This window comes from Leptodactylus fuscus, unplaced genomic scaffold, assembly GCF_031893055.1.
Source record: "Leptodactylus fuscus isolate aLepFus1 unplaced genomic scaffold, aLepFus1.hap2 HAP2_SCAFFOLD_187, whole genome shotgun sequence".
NCBI classification, from domain to species: domain Eukaryota; kingdom Metazoa; phylum Chordata; class Amphibia; order Anura; family Leptodactylidae; genus Leptodactylus; species Leptodactylus fuscus.
In genome coordinates, this window is record NW_027440210.1 from 65,561 (window position 1) to 81,101 (window position 15,541).

Genomic DNA, 15,541 nt, shown 5'->3' on the forward strand with positions numbered 1-15,541 from the left:
TCTCCTCCTCTTTCTCTCTCTGTATCCCTCCTCTCTCTCTCTCTCTCTCTCTGTATCCCTCCTCCTCTCTCTCTCCCCGTATCCCTCCTCCTCTCTCTCTCTCCCCCCGTATCCCTCCTCTCTCTCTCTCTCTCCCCGTATCCCTCCTCTCTCTCTCTCCCCGTATCCCTCCTCTCTCTCTCCCCGTATCCTCTCCTCTCTCTCTCCCCCGGTATCCTTCCTCCTCTCTCTCTCTCCCCCCCGTATCCCTCCTCCTCTCTCTCCCCCCCCGTATCCCTCCTCCTCTCTCTCTCCCCCCGTATCCCTCCTCCTCTCTCTCTCCCCCTGTATCCCTCCTCCTCTCTCTCAATCCCCGTATCCTTCCTCCTCTCTCTCCCCCCCCCGTATCCCTCCTCCTCTCTCTCTCCCCCCGTATCCCTCCTCCTCTCTCTCTCCCCCTGTATCCCTCCTCCTCTCTCTCTCTCTCTCCCCGTATCCCTCCTCCTCTCTCTCTCTCTCTCTCTCCCCGTATCCCTCCTCCTCTCTCTCTCCCCGTATCCCTCCTCCTCTCTCTCTCCCCGTATCCCTCCTCCTCTCTCTCTCTCTCTCTCTCTCTCTCTCCCCCCGTATCCCTCCTCCTCTCTCTCTCCCCGTATCCCTCCTCCTCTCTCTCTCCCCGTATCCCTCCTCCTCTCTCTCTCCCCGTATCCCTCCTCCTCTCTCTCTCCCCGTATCCCTCCTCCTCTCTCTCTCTCCCCGTATCCCTCCTCCTCTCTCTCTCTCCCCGTATCCCTCCTCCTCTCTCTCTCTCCCCGTATCCCTCCTCCTCTCTCTCTCTCCCCGTATCCCTCCTCCTCTCTCTCTCCCCGTATCCCTCCTCCTCTCTCTCTCTCCCCGTATCCCTCCTTCTCTCTCTCTCCCCGTATCCCTCCTCCTCTCTCTCTCTCTCTCCGTATCCCTCCTCCTCTCTCTCTTTCTCTCCGTATCCCTCCTCCTCTCTCTCTTTCTCCCCGTATCCCTCCTCCTCTCTCTCTCTCTCACCCCGTATCCCTCCTCCTCTCTCTCTCTCTCTCCCCGTATCCCTCCTCTCTCTCTCTCCCCGTATCCCTCCTCTCTCTCTCTCTCTCCCCGTATCCCTCCTCTCTCTCTCTCTCTCTCTCTCCCCGTATCCCTCCTCTCTCTCTCCGTATCCCTCCTCTCTTTCCCCCCCGTATCCCTCCTCTCTTTCCCCCCGTATCCCTCCTCTCTTTCCCCCGTATCCCTCCTCTCTCTCCCCCCGTATCCCTCCTCTCTCTCCCCCCGTATCCCTCCTCTCTCTCTCTCCCCCGTATCCCTCCTCTCTCTCTCTCTCCCCGTATCCCTCCTCTCTCTCTCTCCCCGTATCCCTCCTCTCTCTCCCCGTATCTCTCCTCTCTCTCTCCCCGGTATCCTTCCTCCTCTCTCTCTCCCCCCCCGTATCCCTCCTCCTCTCTCTCCCCCCCCGTATCCCTCCTCCTCTCTCTCTCCCCCCGTATCCCTCCTCCTCTCTCTCTCCCCCTGTATCCCTCCTCCTCTCTCTCAATCCCCGTATCCTTCCTCCTCTCTCTCCCCCCCCCGTATCCCTCCTCCTCTCTCTCTCCCCCCGTATCCCTCCTCCTCTCTCTCTCCCCCTGTATCCCTCCTCCTCTCTCTCTCTCCCCGTATCCCTCCTCCTCTCTCTCTCTCTCTCTCTCTCCCCGTATCCCTCCTCCTCTCTCTCTCCCCGTATCCCTCCTCCTCTCTCTCTCCCCGTATCCCTCCTCCTCTCTCTCTCCCCGTATCCCTCCTCCTCTCTCTCTCTCTCTCTCTCTCTCTCTCTCTCTCTCTCTCTCTCTCTCTCTCTCCCCGTATCCCTCCTCCTCTCTCTCTCCCCGTATCCCTCCTCCTCTCTCTCTCCCCGTATCCCTCCTCCTCTCTCTCTCTCCCCGTATCCCTCCTCCTCTCTCTCTCTCCCCGTATCCCTCCTCCTCTCTCTCTCTCCCCGTATCCCTCCTTCTCTCTCTCTCCCCGTATCCCTCCTCCTCTCTCTCTCTCTCTCCGTATCCCTCCTCCTCTCTCTCTTTCTCTCCGTATCCCTCCTCCTCTCTCTCTTTCTCCCCGTATCCCTCCTCCTCTCTCTCTCTCTCACCCCGTATCCCTCCTCCTCTCTCTCTCTCTCTCCCCGTATCCCTCCTCTCTCTCTCTCCCCGTATCCCTCCTCTCTCTCTCTCTCTCCCCGTATCCCTCCTCTCTCTCTCTCTCTCTCCCCATATCCCTCCTCTCTCTCTCCGTATCCCTCCTCTCTTTCCCCCCGTATCCCTCCTCTCTTTCCCCCCGTATCCCTCCTCTCTTTCCCCCCGTATCCCTCCTCTCTTTCCCCCCGTATCCCTCCTCTCTCTCCCCCCGTATCCCTCCTCTCTCTCCCCCCGTATCCCTCCTCTCTCTCCCCCCGTATCCCTCCTCTCTCTCCCCCCGTATCCCTCCTCTCTCTCTCCCCGTATCCCTCCTCCTCTCTCTCTCTCCCCGTATCCCTCCTCCTCTCTCTCTCTCTCTCTCTCTCCCCGTATCCCTCCTCCTCTCTCTCTCTCTCTCTCTCTCTCCCCGTATCCCTCCTCTCTCTCTCTCTCTCTCTCTCTCTCTCTCTCTCTCTCTCTCTCTCTCCCAGTATCCCTCCTCTCTCTCTCTCCCCGTATCCCTCCTCCTCTCTCTCTCTCTCTCTCTCTCTCCCCGTATCCCTCCTCCTCTCTCTCTCTCTCTCTCTCTCTCCCCGTATCCCTCCTCTCTCTCTCTCTCTCTCTCTCTCTCTCTCTCTCTTTCTCTCTCTCTCGTTCTCTCTCTCTCCGTTTCCCTCCACTGTGTCCCGCCCCCTCCTCACGATACCTTAGTGGTTATGATCCCGGCCCCCTGACTGATCAGCTGCTGATTTTGGGCCCCTTGTCCAGTCCTTTGCTTCTCATCTCATGGTTGTGAAATCTCTAGATCTGGAGACTTGACGTTATCCAGTGTCTGTGTAATGTGCTATCCGGAGCCCTGCCATGGCGCCCCCTACAGTCTCCATGTGGTGGGGCCTAGACATGGCCGGCTTCTACATGCCCTGTTCACACTGCCCTTCATCTCTTGTAGGTTGGTGGAGTTTGCCCCTCCATATTACCTTAGTAACCTTCCTAAAAGTGAGAGCCGCGATCTTCTTATGGAACTGCGGGACGGACTTCAAGACCGCGACACATTGACTGTGCAGAGTGAGGAGGAGGAGGAGGAGGAGGAGGCCCCGAAGGAGGAGAAGGAGGCCCCGAAGGAGGAGGATGCGTGCTGTCTGCAGTGATGGAGGAGTCCGATTGCCCGACCTGCACTTTACTCGCTACTGAGCCAAACCCTTCAGCCGTGGCTCCCAGGACTAAGGACCAGGGCGATCCTGCCAATATGTGAGGGGGGTGAGCGGGTGGTGCCGGAGTCTCCCCGCCCTCTGGTGCGCTGCGCAGCTCAGGACGGAAAGTGCCGAAAACTCCCTATGGCCGATGCCTAACATCATCAGATAAAACCGTCACCGAGAGATCCGAAATATAGAGACGCGACTGATCCGCGCTCCGGCCCCTCACCATAATACATGTAATACAGACGTGACTGATCCGCGCTCCGGCCCCTCACCATAATACATGTAATACACACGTGACTGATCCGCGCTCCGGCCCCTCACCATAATACATGTAATAGAGACGTGACTGATCCGCGCTCCGGCCCCTCACCATAATACATGTAATACACACGTGACTGATCCGCGCTCCGGCCCCTCACCATAATACATGTAATAGAGACGTGACTGATCCGCGCTCCGGCCCCTCACCATAATACATGTAATAGAGACATGACTGATCCGCGCTCCGGCCCCTCACCATAATACATGTAATACACACATGACTGATCCGCGCTCCGGCCCCTCACCATAATACATGTAATAGAGACGTGACTGATCCGCGCTCCGGCCCCTCACCATAATACATGTAATACACACGTGACTGATCCGCGCTCCGGCCCCTCACCATAATACATGTAATACAGACGTGACTGATCTGCACTCCGGCCCCTCACCATAATACATGTAATACACACGTGACTGATCCGCGCTCCGGCCCCTCACCATAATACATGTAATACACACATGACTGATCCGAGCTCCGGCCCCTCACCATAATACATGTAATACACACATGACTGATCCGCGCTCCGGCCCCTCACCATAATACATGTAATACAGACGTGACTGATCCGCACTCCGGCCCCTCACCATAATACATGTAATACACACGACTGATCCGATCCGCGCTCCGGCCCCTCACCATAATACATGTAATAGAGACATGACTGATCCGCGCTCCGGCCCCTCACCATAATACATGTAATAGAGACGTGACTGATCCGCGCTCCGGCCCCTCACCATAATACATGTAATACAGACGTGACTGATCCGCACTCCGGCCCCTCACCATAATACATGTAATACACACGTGACTGATCCGCGCTCCGGCCCCTCACCATAATACATGTAATACAGACGTGACTGATCCGCGCTCCGGCCCCTCACCATAATACATGTAATACAGACGTGACTGATCCGCACTCCGGCCCCTCACCATAATACATGTAATACACACGTGACTGATCCGCGCTCCGGCCCCTCACCATAATACATGTAATAGAGACATGACTGATCCGCGCTCCGGCCCCTCACCATAATACATGTAATAGAGACGTGACTGATCCGCGCTCCGGCCCCTCACCATAATACATGTAATACACACGAGACTGATCCGCGCTCCGGCCCCTCACCATAATACATGTAATACACACGTGACTGATCCGCGCTCCGGCCCCTCACCATAATACATGTAATAGAGGCGTGACTGATCCGCGCTCCGGCCCCTCACCATAATACATGTAATAGAGGCGTGACTGATCCGCGCTCCGGCCCCTCACCATAATACATGTAATACACACGTGACTGATCCGCGCTCCGGCCCCTCACCATAATACATGTAATACACACGAGACTGATCCGCGCTCCGGCCCCTCACCATAATACATGTAATACACACGAGACTGATCCGCGCTCCGGCCCCTCACCATAATACATGTAATACACACGTGACTGATCCGCGCTCCGGCCCCTCACCATAATACATGTAATACACACGTGACTGATCCGCGCTCCGGCCCCTCACCATAATACATGTAATAGAGACATGACTGATCCGCGCTCCGGCCCCTCACCATAATACATGTAATAGAGACGTGACTGATCCGCGCTCCGGCCCCTCACCATAATACATGTAATACACACGAGACTGATCCGCGCTCCGGCCCCTCACCATAATACATGTAATACACACGTGACTGATCCGCGCTCCGGCCCCTCACCATAATACATGTAATACACACATGACTGATCCGAGCTCCGGCCCCTCACCATAATACATGTAATACACACGTGACTGATCCGCGCTCCGGCCCCTCACCATAATACATGTAATAGAGACATGACTGATCCGCGCTCCGGCCCCTCACCATAATACATGTAATAGAGACGTGACTGATCCGCGCTCCGGCCCCTCACCATAATACATGTAATAGAGACGTGACTGATCCGCGCTCCGGCCCCTCACCATAATACATGTAATAGAGACGTGACTGATCCGCGCTCCGGCCCCTCACCGTAATACATGTAATACACACATGACTGATCCGCGCTCCGGCCCCTCACCATAATACATGTAATAGAGACGTGACTGATCCGCGCTCCGGCCCCTCACCATAATACATGTAATACACACATGACTGATCCGAGCTCCGGCCCCTCACCATAATACATGTAATACACACGTGACTGATCCGCGCTCCGGCCCCTCACCATAATACATGTAATACACACATGACTGATCCGTGCTCCGGCCCCTCACCATAATACATGTAATAGAGACGTGACTGATCCGCGCTCCGGCCCCTCACCGTAATACATGTAATAGAGACGTGACTGATCCGAGCTCCGGCCCCTCACCATAATACATGTAATAGAGACGTGACTGATCCGCGCTCCGGCCCCTCACCATAATACATGTAATAGAGACGTGACTGATCCGCGCTCCGGCCCCTCACCATAATACATGTAATAGAGACGTGACTGATCCGAGCTCCGGCCCCTCACCATAATACATGTAATAGAGACGTGACTGATCCGCGCTCCGGCCCCTCACCGTAATACATGTAATAGAGACGTGACTGATCCGCGCTCCGGCCCCTCACCATAATACATGTAATAGAGACGTGACTGATCCGCGCTCCGGCCCCTCACCATAATACATGTAATACACACGAGACTGATCCGCGCTCCGGCCCCTCACCGTAATACATGTAATAGAGACGTGACTGATCCGCGCTCCGGCCCCTCACCGTAATACATGTAATACAGACTTGACTGATCCGCGCTCCGGCCCCTCACCATAATACATGTAATACAGACGCGTCTGATCCGCGCTCCGGCCCCTCACCATAATACATGTAATAGAGACGTGACTGATCCGCGCTCCGGCCCCTCACCATAATACATGTAATAGAGACGTAACTGATCCGCGCTCCGGCCCCTCACCATAATACATGTAATAGAGACGTAACTGATCCGCGCTCCGGCCCCTCACCATAATACATGTAATAGAGACGTAACTGATCCGCGCTCCGGCCCCTCACCATAATACATGTAATAGAGACGTGACTGATCCGCGCTCCGGCCCCTCACCATAATACATGTAATAGAGACGTAACTGATCCGCGCTCCGGCCCCTCACCATAATACATGTAATACAGACGTGACTGATCCGCGCTCCGGCCCCTCACCATAATACATGTAATAGAGACGTGACTGATCCGTGCTCCGGCCCCTCACCATAATACATGTAATACAGACGAGACTGATCCGCGCTCCGGCCCCTCACCATAATACATGTAATACACACGTGACTGATCCGCGCTCCGGCCCCTCACCATAATACATGTAATAGAGACGTGACTGATCCGCGCTCCGGCCCCTCACCGTAATACATGTAATAGAGACGTGACTCATCTGCGCTCCGGCCCCTCACCATAATACATGTAATACAGACATGACTGATCCGCGCTCCGGCCCCTCACCATAATACATGTAATACAGACGTGACTCATCTGCGCTCCGGCCCCTCACCATAATACATGTAATAGAGACATGACTGATCCGCGCTCCGGCCCCTCACCATAATACATGTAATACACACATGACTGATCCGCGCTCCGGCCCCTCACCATAATACATGTAATACAGACATGACTGATCCGCGCTCCGGCCCCTCACCATAATACATGTAATAGAGACGTGACTGATCCGCGCTCCGGCCCCTCACCATAATACATGTAATACAGACATGACTGATCCGCGCTCCGGCCCCTCACCATAATACATGTAATACAGACATGACTGATCCGCGCTCCGGCCCCTCACCATAATACATGTAATAGAGACGTGACTGATCCGCGCTCCGGCCTCTCACCATAATACATGTAATAGAGACGTGACTGATCCGCGCTCCGGACCCTCACCATAATACATGTAATACACACATGACTGATCCGAGCTCCGGACCCTCACCATAATACATGTAATAGAGACGTGACTGATCTGCGCTCCGGACCCTCACCATAATACATGTAATAGAGACGTGACTGATCCGCGCTCCGGCCCCTCACCATAATACATGTAATAGAGACGTGACTGATCCGCGCTCCGGCCTCTCACCATAATACATGTAATAGAGACGTGACTGATCCGAGCTCCGGCCCCTCACCATAATACATGTAATAGAGACATGACTGATCCGCGCTCCGGCCCCTCACCATAATACATGTAATACACACATGACTGATCCGCGCTCCGGCCCCTCACCGTAGTCAGGTTTTTGTATGATTTGTCGCTCTCCGCCGGGCGGTTCCGATGTGGTTTGTGCTCCCCCTTCTGCGTCTTATGGCGGTATAATAATAATATAATTCGCTGCTCTTGGTCGATTTGTCCGTTCAGAAAACTATTTATAGATTTTTATAAATATGGAAGAAATTCTGCTTATACTGTCCTGCGGTATTATTTATATCACTGACATGGGAGTATATTGGGGTGCACTAATGTATTACAGTACATTATAGTATCAACAGAGGAGGACATACTGCTGCGGGACCTAATGGGAGGACCGGTGACCTGCACATGGATGGGGCTGATAGTATAAGCAGGGGAGGACAATACTGCTGCGGGACCTAATGGGAGGACCAGTGCCCTGCACATGGATGGGGCTGATAGTATGAGCAGGGGAGGACAATACTGCTGCGGGACCTAATGGGAGGACCAGTGCCCTGCACATGGATGGGGCTGATAGTATGAGCAGGGGAGGACAATACTGCTGCGGGACCTAATGGGAGGACCAGTGCCCTGCACATGGATGGGGCTGATAGTATGAGCAGGGGAGGACAATACTGCTGCGGGACCTAATGGGAGGACCGGTGACCTGCACATGGATGGGGCTGATAGTATGAGCAGGGGAGGACAATACTGCTGCGGGACCTAATGGGAGGACCAGTGACCTACACATGGATGGGGCTGATAGTATGAGCAGGGGAGGACAATACTGCTGCGGGACCTAATGGGAGGACCAGTGACCTGCACATGGATGGGGCTGATAGTATAAGCAGGGGAGGACAATACTGCTGCGGGACCTAATGGGAGGACCAGTGCCCTGCACATGGATGGGGCTGATAGTATAAGCAGGGGAGGACAATACTGCTGCGGGACCTAATGGGAGGACCAGTGCCCTGCACATGGATGGGGCTGATAGAATGAGCAGGGGAGGACAATACTGCTGCGGGACCTAATGGGAGGACCGGTGACCTGCACATGGATGGGGCTGATAGTATGAGCAGGGGAGGACAATACTGCTGCGGGACCTAATGGGAGGACCGGTGACCTGCACATGGATGGGGCTGATAGTATGAGCAGGGGAGGACAATACTGCTGCGGGACCTAATGGGAGGACCGGTGACCAGCACATGGGTGGGCCTGATAGTATAAGCAGGGGAGGACAATACTGCTGCAGGACCTAATGGGAGGACCGGTGACCAGCACATGGGTGGGCCTGATAGTATAAGCAGGGGAGGACAATACTGCTGCGGGACCTAATGGGAGGACCGGTGACCTGCACATGGATGGGGCTGATAGTATAAGCAGGGGAGGACAATACTGCTGCGGGGACCTAATGGGAGGACCGGTGACCTGCACATGGATGGGGCTGATAGTATAAGCAGGGGAGGACAATACTGCTGCGGGGACCTAATGGGAGGACCGGTGACCTGCACATGGATGGGGCTGATAGTATAAGCAGGGGAGGACAATACTGCTGCGGGACCTAATGGGAGGACTGGTGACCAGCACATGGATGGGGCTGATAGTATGAGCAGGGGAGGACAATACTGCTGCGGGGACCTAATGGGAGGACCGGTGACCTGCACATGGATGGGGCTGATAGTATAAGCAGGGGAGGACAATACTGCTGCGGGACCTAATGGGAGGACCGGTGACCATTACGTGGATGGGGCTGATAGTATGAGCAGGGGAGGACAATACTGCTGCGGGGACCTAATGGGAGGACCAGTGCCCTGCACATGGATGGGGCTGATAGTATAAGCAGGGGAGGACAATACTGCTGCGGGACCTAATGGGAGGACCGGTGACCATTACGTGGATGGGGCTGATAGTATGAGCAGAGGAGGACATACTGCTGCGGGACCTAATGGTAGGACCGGTGACCAGCACATGGGTGGGCCTGATAGTATGAGCAGGGGAGGACAATACTGCTGCGGGACCTAATGGGAGGACCGGTGACCTGCACATGGATGGGGCTGATAGTATGAGCAGGGGAGGACAATACTGCTGCGGGACCTAATGGGAGGACCAGTGACCTACACATGGATGGGGCTGATAGTATGAGCAGGGGAGGACAATACTGCTGCAGGACCTAATGGGAGGACCGGTGACCAGCACATGGATGGGGATGATAGTATGAGCAGGGGAGGACAATACTGCTGCGGGACCTAATGGGAGGACCAGTGACCTACACATGGATGGGGCTGATAGTATGAGCAGGGGAGGACAATACTGCTGCGGGACCTAATGGGAGGACCAGTGACCTACACATGGATGGGGCTGATAGTATGAGCAGGGGAGGACAATACTGCTGCAGGACCTAATGGGAGGACCGGTGACCAGCACATGGGTGGGCCTGATAGTATGAGCAGGGGAGGACAATACTGCTGCGGGACCTAATGGGAGGACCGGTGACCATTACGTGGATGGGGCTGATAGTATGAGCAGAGGAGGACAATACTGCTGCGGGACCTAATGGGAGGACCAGTGACCTACACATGGATGGGGCTGATAGTATGAGCAGGGGAGGACAATACTGCTGCAGGACCTAATGGGAGGACCGGTGACCAGCACATGGGTGGGCCTGATAGTATGAGCAGGGGAGGACAATACTGCTGCCGGACCTAATGGGAGGCTCAGTGACCAGCACATGGATGGGGATGATAGTATGAGCAGGGGAGGACAATACTGCTGCAGGACCTAATGGGAGGACCGGTGACCAGCACATGGGTGGGCCTGATAGTATGAGCAGGGGAGGACAATACTGCTGCGGGACCTAATGGGAGGCTCAGTGACCAGCACATGGATGGGGATGATAGTATGAGCAGGGGAGGACAATACTGCTGCAGGACCTAATGGGAGGACTGGTGACCAGCACATGGATGGGGCTGATAGTATGAGCGGAGGAGGACATGCTGCTGCGGGGATCTAATGGGAGGACCGGTGACCAGCACATGGATGGGGCTGATAGTATTAACAGGGGAGGACAATACTGCTGCAGGACCTAATGACCGATTCCAAAGGAGACGTGAACCTTGTATGACCGATTCCAAAGGAGACGTGAACCTTCAGCTAGAGAAACCAGTTGGGACCTCAGGTGATATGTTCTATATTTGTCAGGACATTGCATTGTGTAGACTGGGACAGATGTGACGCTGGATCTCCTGCTATTCATCTTCTCCTAGAGGCCACAGATGAACATGTCTCTCCCGGGGCTCTCTGACACCAGTATTATGTCACTGGAAATCACATCTTCATGACTCAAAGCTGTGCACGACAGAAAAGAGGAAGACGTGACTTGTGCAGAATGCGGAAGTGGTTGTATGAGCAGCTCGCGAGGATGTCAGAGAGTCCTGTATGCATTTATCTGATGAGGAGAGGAAGGGGTTAACACATTCTGTAATATGAAGAAGGTCCTTATGTGTGATGGTGTCCTGGACATGGGACCACCAAACATAGACCCTTCTATGTCCCCCCCACCAATATCTGAGGCTATTCTAGGACAGTCCACACTTTCCTGTCGTCATGTGACAAGACAATGACCTTTCACCCCACAGGGTGGGAAGGGGTTAATGTACAGTAGTCAATCCCCCGCTGACCACGAGCTGCTATTAATACATGTTCACACATCGTCTTGTTACCTCCCAGAAACATTCAGTCTCATCTATTCCATATCCTGCTGAACAGTCTCCATTACATGGTCAGTGATATGTGCAGAAAAATCCTACAAAACAAGACCCCACAAGGGAAGCGGAAAAACCAGTGAGGGGGCAAACACAACGTGTATGGGGGCAGACGCAGACCATGTCATAGCCCCAAATATCTCATGTAATGGAGAATGGCAAGACTACCCCGAGAAGTTGTGGTAGAGAGTGGTGCATGTGGCTGGTGACCAGTAGTCAGGAGGGGTGGGGGGACATAATATGACTCTATTCTACCATCCTGGCCAATTGTCGATGAAGATAATAGATTTCTGAAGGTCAAAAATCTACTGGGTCGAGCGCACGCGTGAGGCCAAGAGAATGCACCAAGGCCTCCTGTCATTCCACATGTCCAAGGGTCTCGTAACGCTACAGACTTGTCTGGATCTCGTAAGACTTTCTAGATAAAGAGACAATAAGAGCAGAAAACAGGTTCTCCAAGACCCAGATGAATGTCGACAGCAATGTGACCTTCACATCTGAAGACCTCATGGGCCCAGTACTACATGTGAGGCCCTCGGGAGTCCAGGAGTCCAGTGGTTTTACTCACTGATGTGACATTCTCCATGCACTGGAGAGGTGACCCTTGAAGCCTAGTGAAAGAGAAGAAGGTCCATTACTGATTGAGGTACCTGAGCTGAGACATGAGGAGGTCCATGTACCTGACCACACAGTTTTTGCACAGGGCCAGTCTGTCTTGAGATTTGCCGCGCTCTGATATGGATGGTCCACCTGAAACCAGGAGGACATTGGCAAGGAGAGATAATATCCCCATAACCAGGAGGCCATTGTCATTGCGCTGGTTCTGGATTGACTTTGTATGACTAAGCCTTCTTCATCAATAGAGTGCTATAGCCTGCTTGATGGACCTTCCTGCTGGATGATCTAGTCTATTCTCATGCGCACAGTTGTGTAAGGATCTTGTACGTGAACACTTCAGACAGAGCTTTAGACATCCCACCTTAGATGTTCAGGAACATCAGATCCGCCAGCACAATGAATATTAGGAGACTGCGCTGGGAATCTCACCCTCAGTGATGGAGTCATCCCAAAGGGTCATCCTAAAGGGTAGACACACAGGCTTCAGATACACAAGGCCTTCATCCACTCTGAAGGATCTTCTAGCTTGAAGTCATAACTAGAGGGTTTACTTTAACCTAAAAGATTCCTGCATGTATCTGTCTACCATTTGGGCTGGCTCCATCACTGAGGACCTTTACCAAAGTGGGGCAAGTTCTCACCACAGTCCTCTAACATTTCTTGTGCTCCTGAAGCTGATTTCAGAAACATTGGACAAGGTATGGGGCATTTGTGCTCAGCTCATATGTTATGGAATTGGAGTCTGAGATTGTATACTGAGCTCTGCACCCCCGACCTCTGACTAGCTGAACAGACCCAGCCAAAGTCTGACTGGTACGCAGCGCAACCTTGAAGAAATAGCCATGTGGCAAATGTAGATACTGTGCACGATCCCCCTGCAGTAGCAACGCACAGAAGACAGTGACTGCTGGGCAGAGAAGGTTCCTGCTGCTATAGCTTTGATCCCACCGCTCATCTGTGTGGGGCACCTTGAAGCTCATGGTGCTCACTGGCTGCTTACCAACAACCATTGCGTTGATTGCTGCTCTGCACACTGGGGGTCTCCAGTGCACCACTAATAAGTATAGAAACAAACCTAAACGCAGCCAAGACAGCGGCCAAACATGGCAAGTATGAAGGCTTCAAGTCCATCTCCAGGTAACAGGCTACCTATGGTCACTTCTTCTGCCAGGGTGAAGGTTCTGGGGAGAGACGACCCTCACTGCAGGGAGATTGAAGAACCGTTCACCCCCTTCAGGGAAGGGGCGGGGGGCTACATTTGTTTCCTCCATGTTATTATGAGAATACAGGACTGGTGATGGGGGGCTCCGACCCGCCACTTGTGTAGTCATCTGGGGATTTTTGGTGACTGAAGCCTCCTGGTTATCAGTAAGATCTGTGGTTAGATCTGACAACCTAGAACTATCTTCACTGTGATAAATGTACACTTCCTCTTTCTCACCGGTCACTCGCCCCGTCTTATCTCCCATCCACCCTCGTCTAAACACCCCGGACACCCACTCACCCAAGAATAAAAGGACCTCGAAATCTGGACACGTTCATCACACCGAACAGAAGGGAAGGTAAGAGGACATGACTCCACCATGAGATATGACTAGATAGACATGGCTCTAGTTGGGATATACATGTATATAGATATATGGGTGCCATATGGGCTGTTTGGTGGGTGTAGTAGAGACATGCATGTTATAGGTTGGCTGGTATACAGGGTATGATTGTCACATGTTGTGGGCACACAATTCCCATTGAGATCTGGCTCCCTTCCTCTTTCAGATGTCTCTCCTGCTTTCTTTTGGCGTCTTGGTTTTGGGATTCCACCATCTCCAGTCCATTCCGGACTCCTGGTCTCAGCACTGTAAGTTCTTAGTAATTTGAAGGTTTCTTATTATAGGGGGTTTGTAGTCAGACGACCATCTCAGCTATGGCCTTTATCTTCCAGACACATGACCAGACCTTCTCTGAAGTCTCCTGTGCTTCAGTGCATATGTCATGGCTCCCTCAGTAATGACCATGTGTCCAGGCCCTGAGACAGTGGAGATCCCTCCACCAGAATGGGTGATGATATATAAGATGGTATTACTGGACTTCTGACTCCATAGTGCTCTCCACCTCTCTATAGTAGTCCCGACCTTCAGGTACTGCTCTCCTTTGTCCAGTGGTGCTCTCCCTCTAATTAATACTCTACACCCTTCAGTACTGCTCCCCTTCTCCATAGTGCTCTCCTTTGTCCAGTGGTACTCTTCCCCTCTCTATAGTGCTCTACTCTGTCCAGTGGTGCTCATACCCTCTCCATAGTGCTCTCCTCTGTCCAGTAGTGTTCACCCTCTCTCATTAATACTCTACACCCCTCAGTACTGCTCCCCTTCTCCATAGTGCGCTCCTCCATCCAGTGGTGCTCATTCTCTCTCTTCATAGTGCTCTCCTCTATCCAGTGGTGCTCTTCCCCTCTCCATAGTGCTCTCCTCTATCCAGTGGTGCTCTTCCCCTCTCCATAGTGCTCTCCTCTGTCCAGTGGTGCTCTTCCCCTTCTCCATAGTGCTTTCCTCCATCCAGTGGTGCTCATACCCTCTCCATAGTTCTCTCCTCTATCCAGTGGTGCTCTTCCCTCTCCATAGTGCTCTCCTCTGTCCAGTGGTGCTCTTCCCCTTCTCCATAGTGCTTTCCTCCATCCAGTGGTGCTCATACCCTCTCCATAGTGCTCTCCTCTGTCCAGTGGTGCTCTTCCCCTCTCCATAGTGCTCTCCTCTATCCAGTGGTGCTCATACCCTCTCCATAGTTCTCTCCTCTATCCAGTGGTGCTCTTCCCTCTCCATAGTGCTCTCCTCTGTCCAGTGGTGCTCTTCCCCTTCTCCATAGTGCTTTCCTCCATCCAGTGGTGCTCATACCCTCTCCATAGTGCTCTCCTCTGTCCAGTAGTGTTCACCCTCTCTCATTAATACTCTACACCCCTCAGTACTGCTCCCCTTCTCCATAGTGCTCTCCTCCATCCAGTGGTGCTCTTCCCCTCTCCATAGTGCCCTCCTCTCCAGTGGTGCTCTCCCCCTCTTCTTAGTACTCTACACCCCTAAGTACTGCTCCCCTTCTCCATAGTGCTCTCCTCCATAGTGCTCTCCTCTATCCAGTGGTGCTCTTCCCCTCTCCATAGTGCTCTCCTCTATCCAGTGGTGCTCTTCCCCTCTCCATAGTGCTCTCCTCTATCCAGTGGTGCTCTTCCCCTCTCCATAGTGCCCTCCTCTCCAGTGGTGCTCTCCCCTCTCATTAGTACTCTACACCCCTCAGTACT

General features: G+C 53.5%; 2 protein-coding genes across 2 annotated transcripts in view; both read left to right on the top strand.

Moving 5' to 3' along the window:
- Nucleotides 1–3,761, top strand: part of DQX1 (DEAQ-box RNA dependent ATPase 1) — a 26,543-nt gene extending 22,782 nt beyond the window's left edge. Inside the window, 1 exon segment of the mRNA XM_075261537.1 lies at nucleotides 3,100–3,761. Within this exon segment, the coding sequence (XP_075117638.1) occupies nucleotides 3,100–3,298 (199 nt within the window). The 3' untranslated portion in view covers nucleotides 3,299–3,761.
- A 10,270-nt stretch (nucleotides 3,762–14,031) lies between these two features.
- Nucleotides 14,032–15,541, top strand: part of LOC142187317 (interleukin-12 subunit beta-like) — a 61,943-nt gene continuing 60,433 nt past the window's right edge. Inside the window, exon 1 of the mRNA XM_075261541.1 lies at nucleotides 14,032–14,113. Coding sequence (XP_075117642.1) covers nucleotides 14,032–14,113 — 82 coding nt within the window. The remainder of the gene's footprint in view (nucleotides 14,114–15,541) is intronic.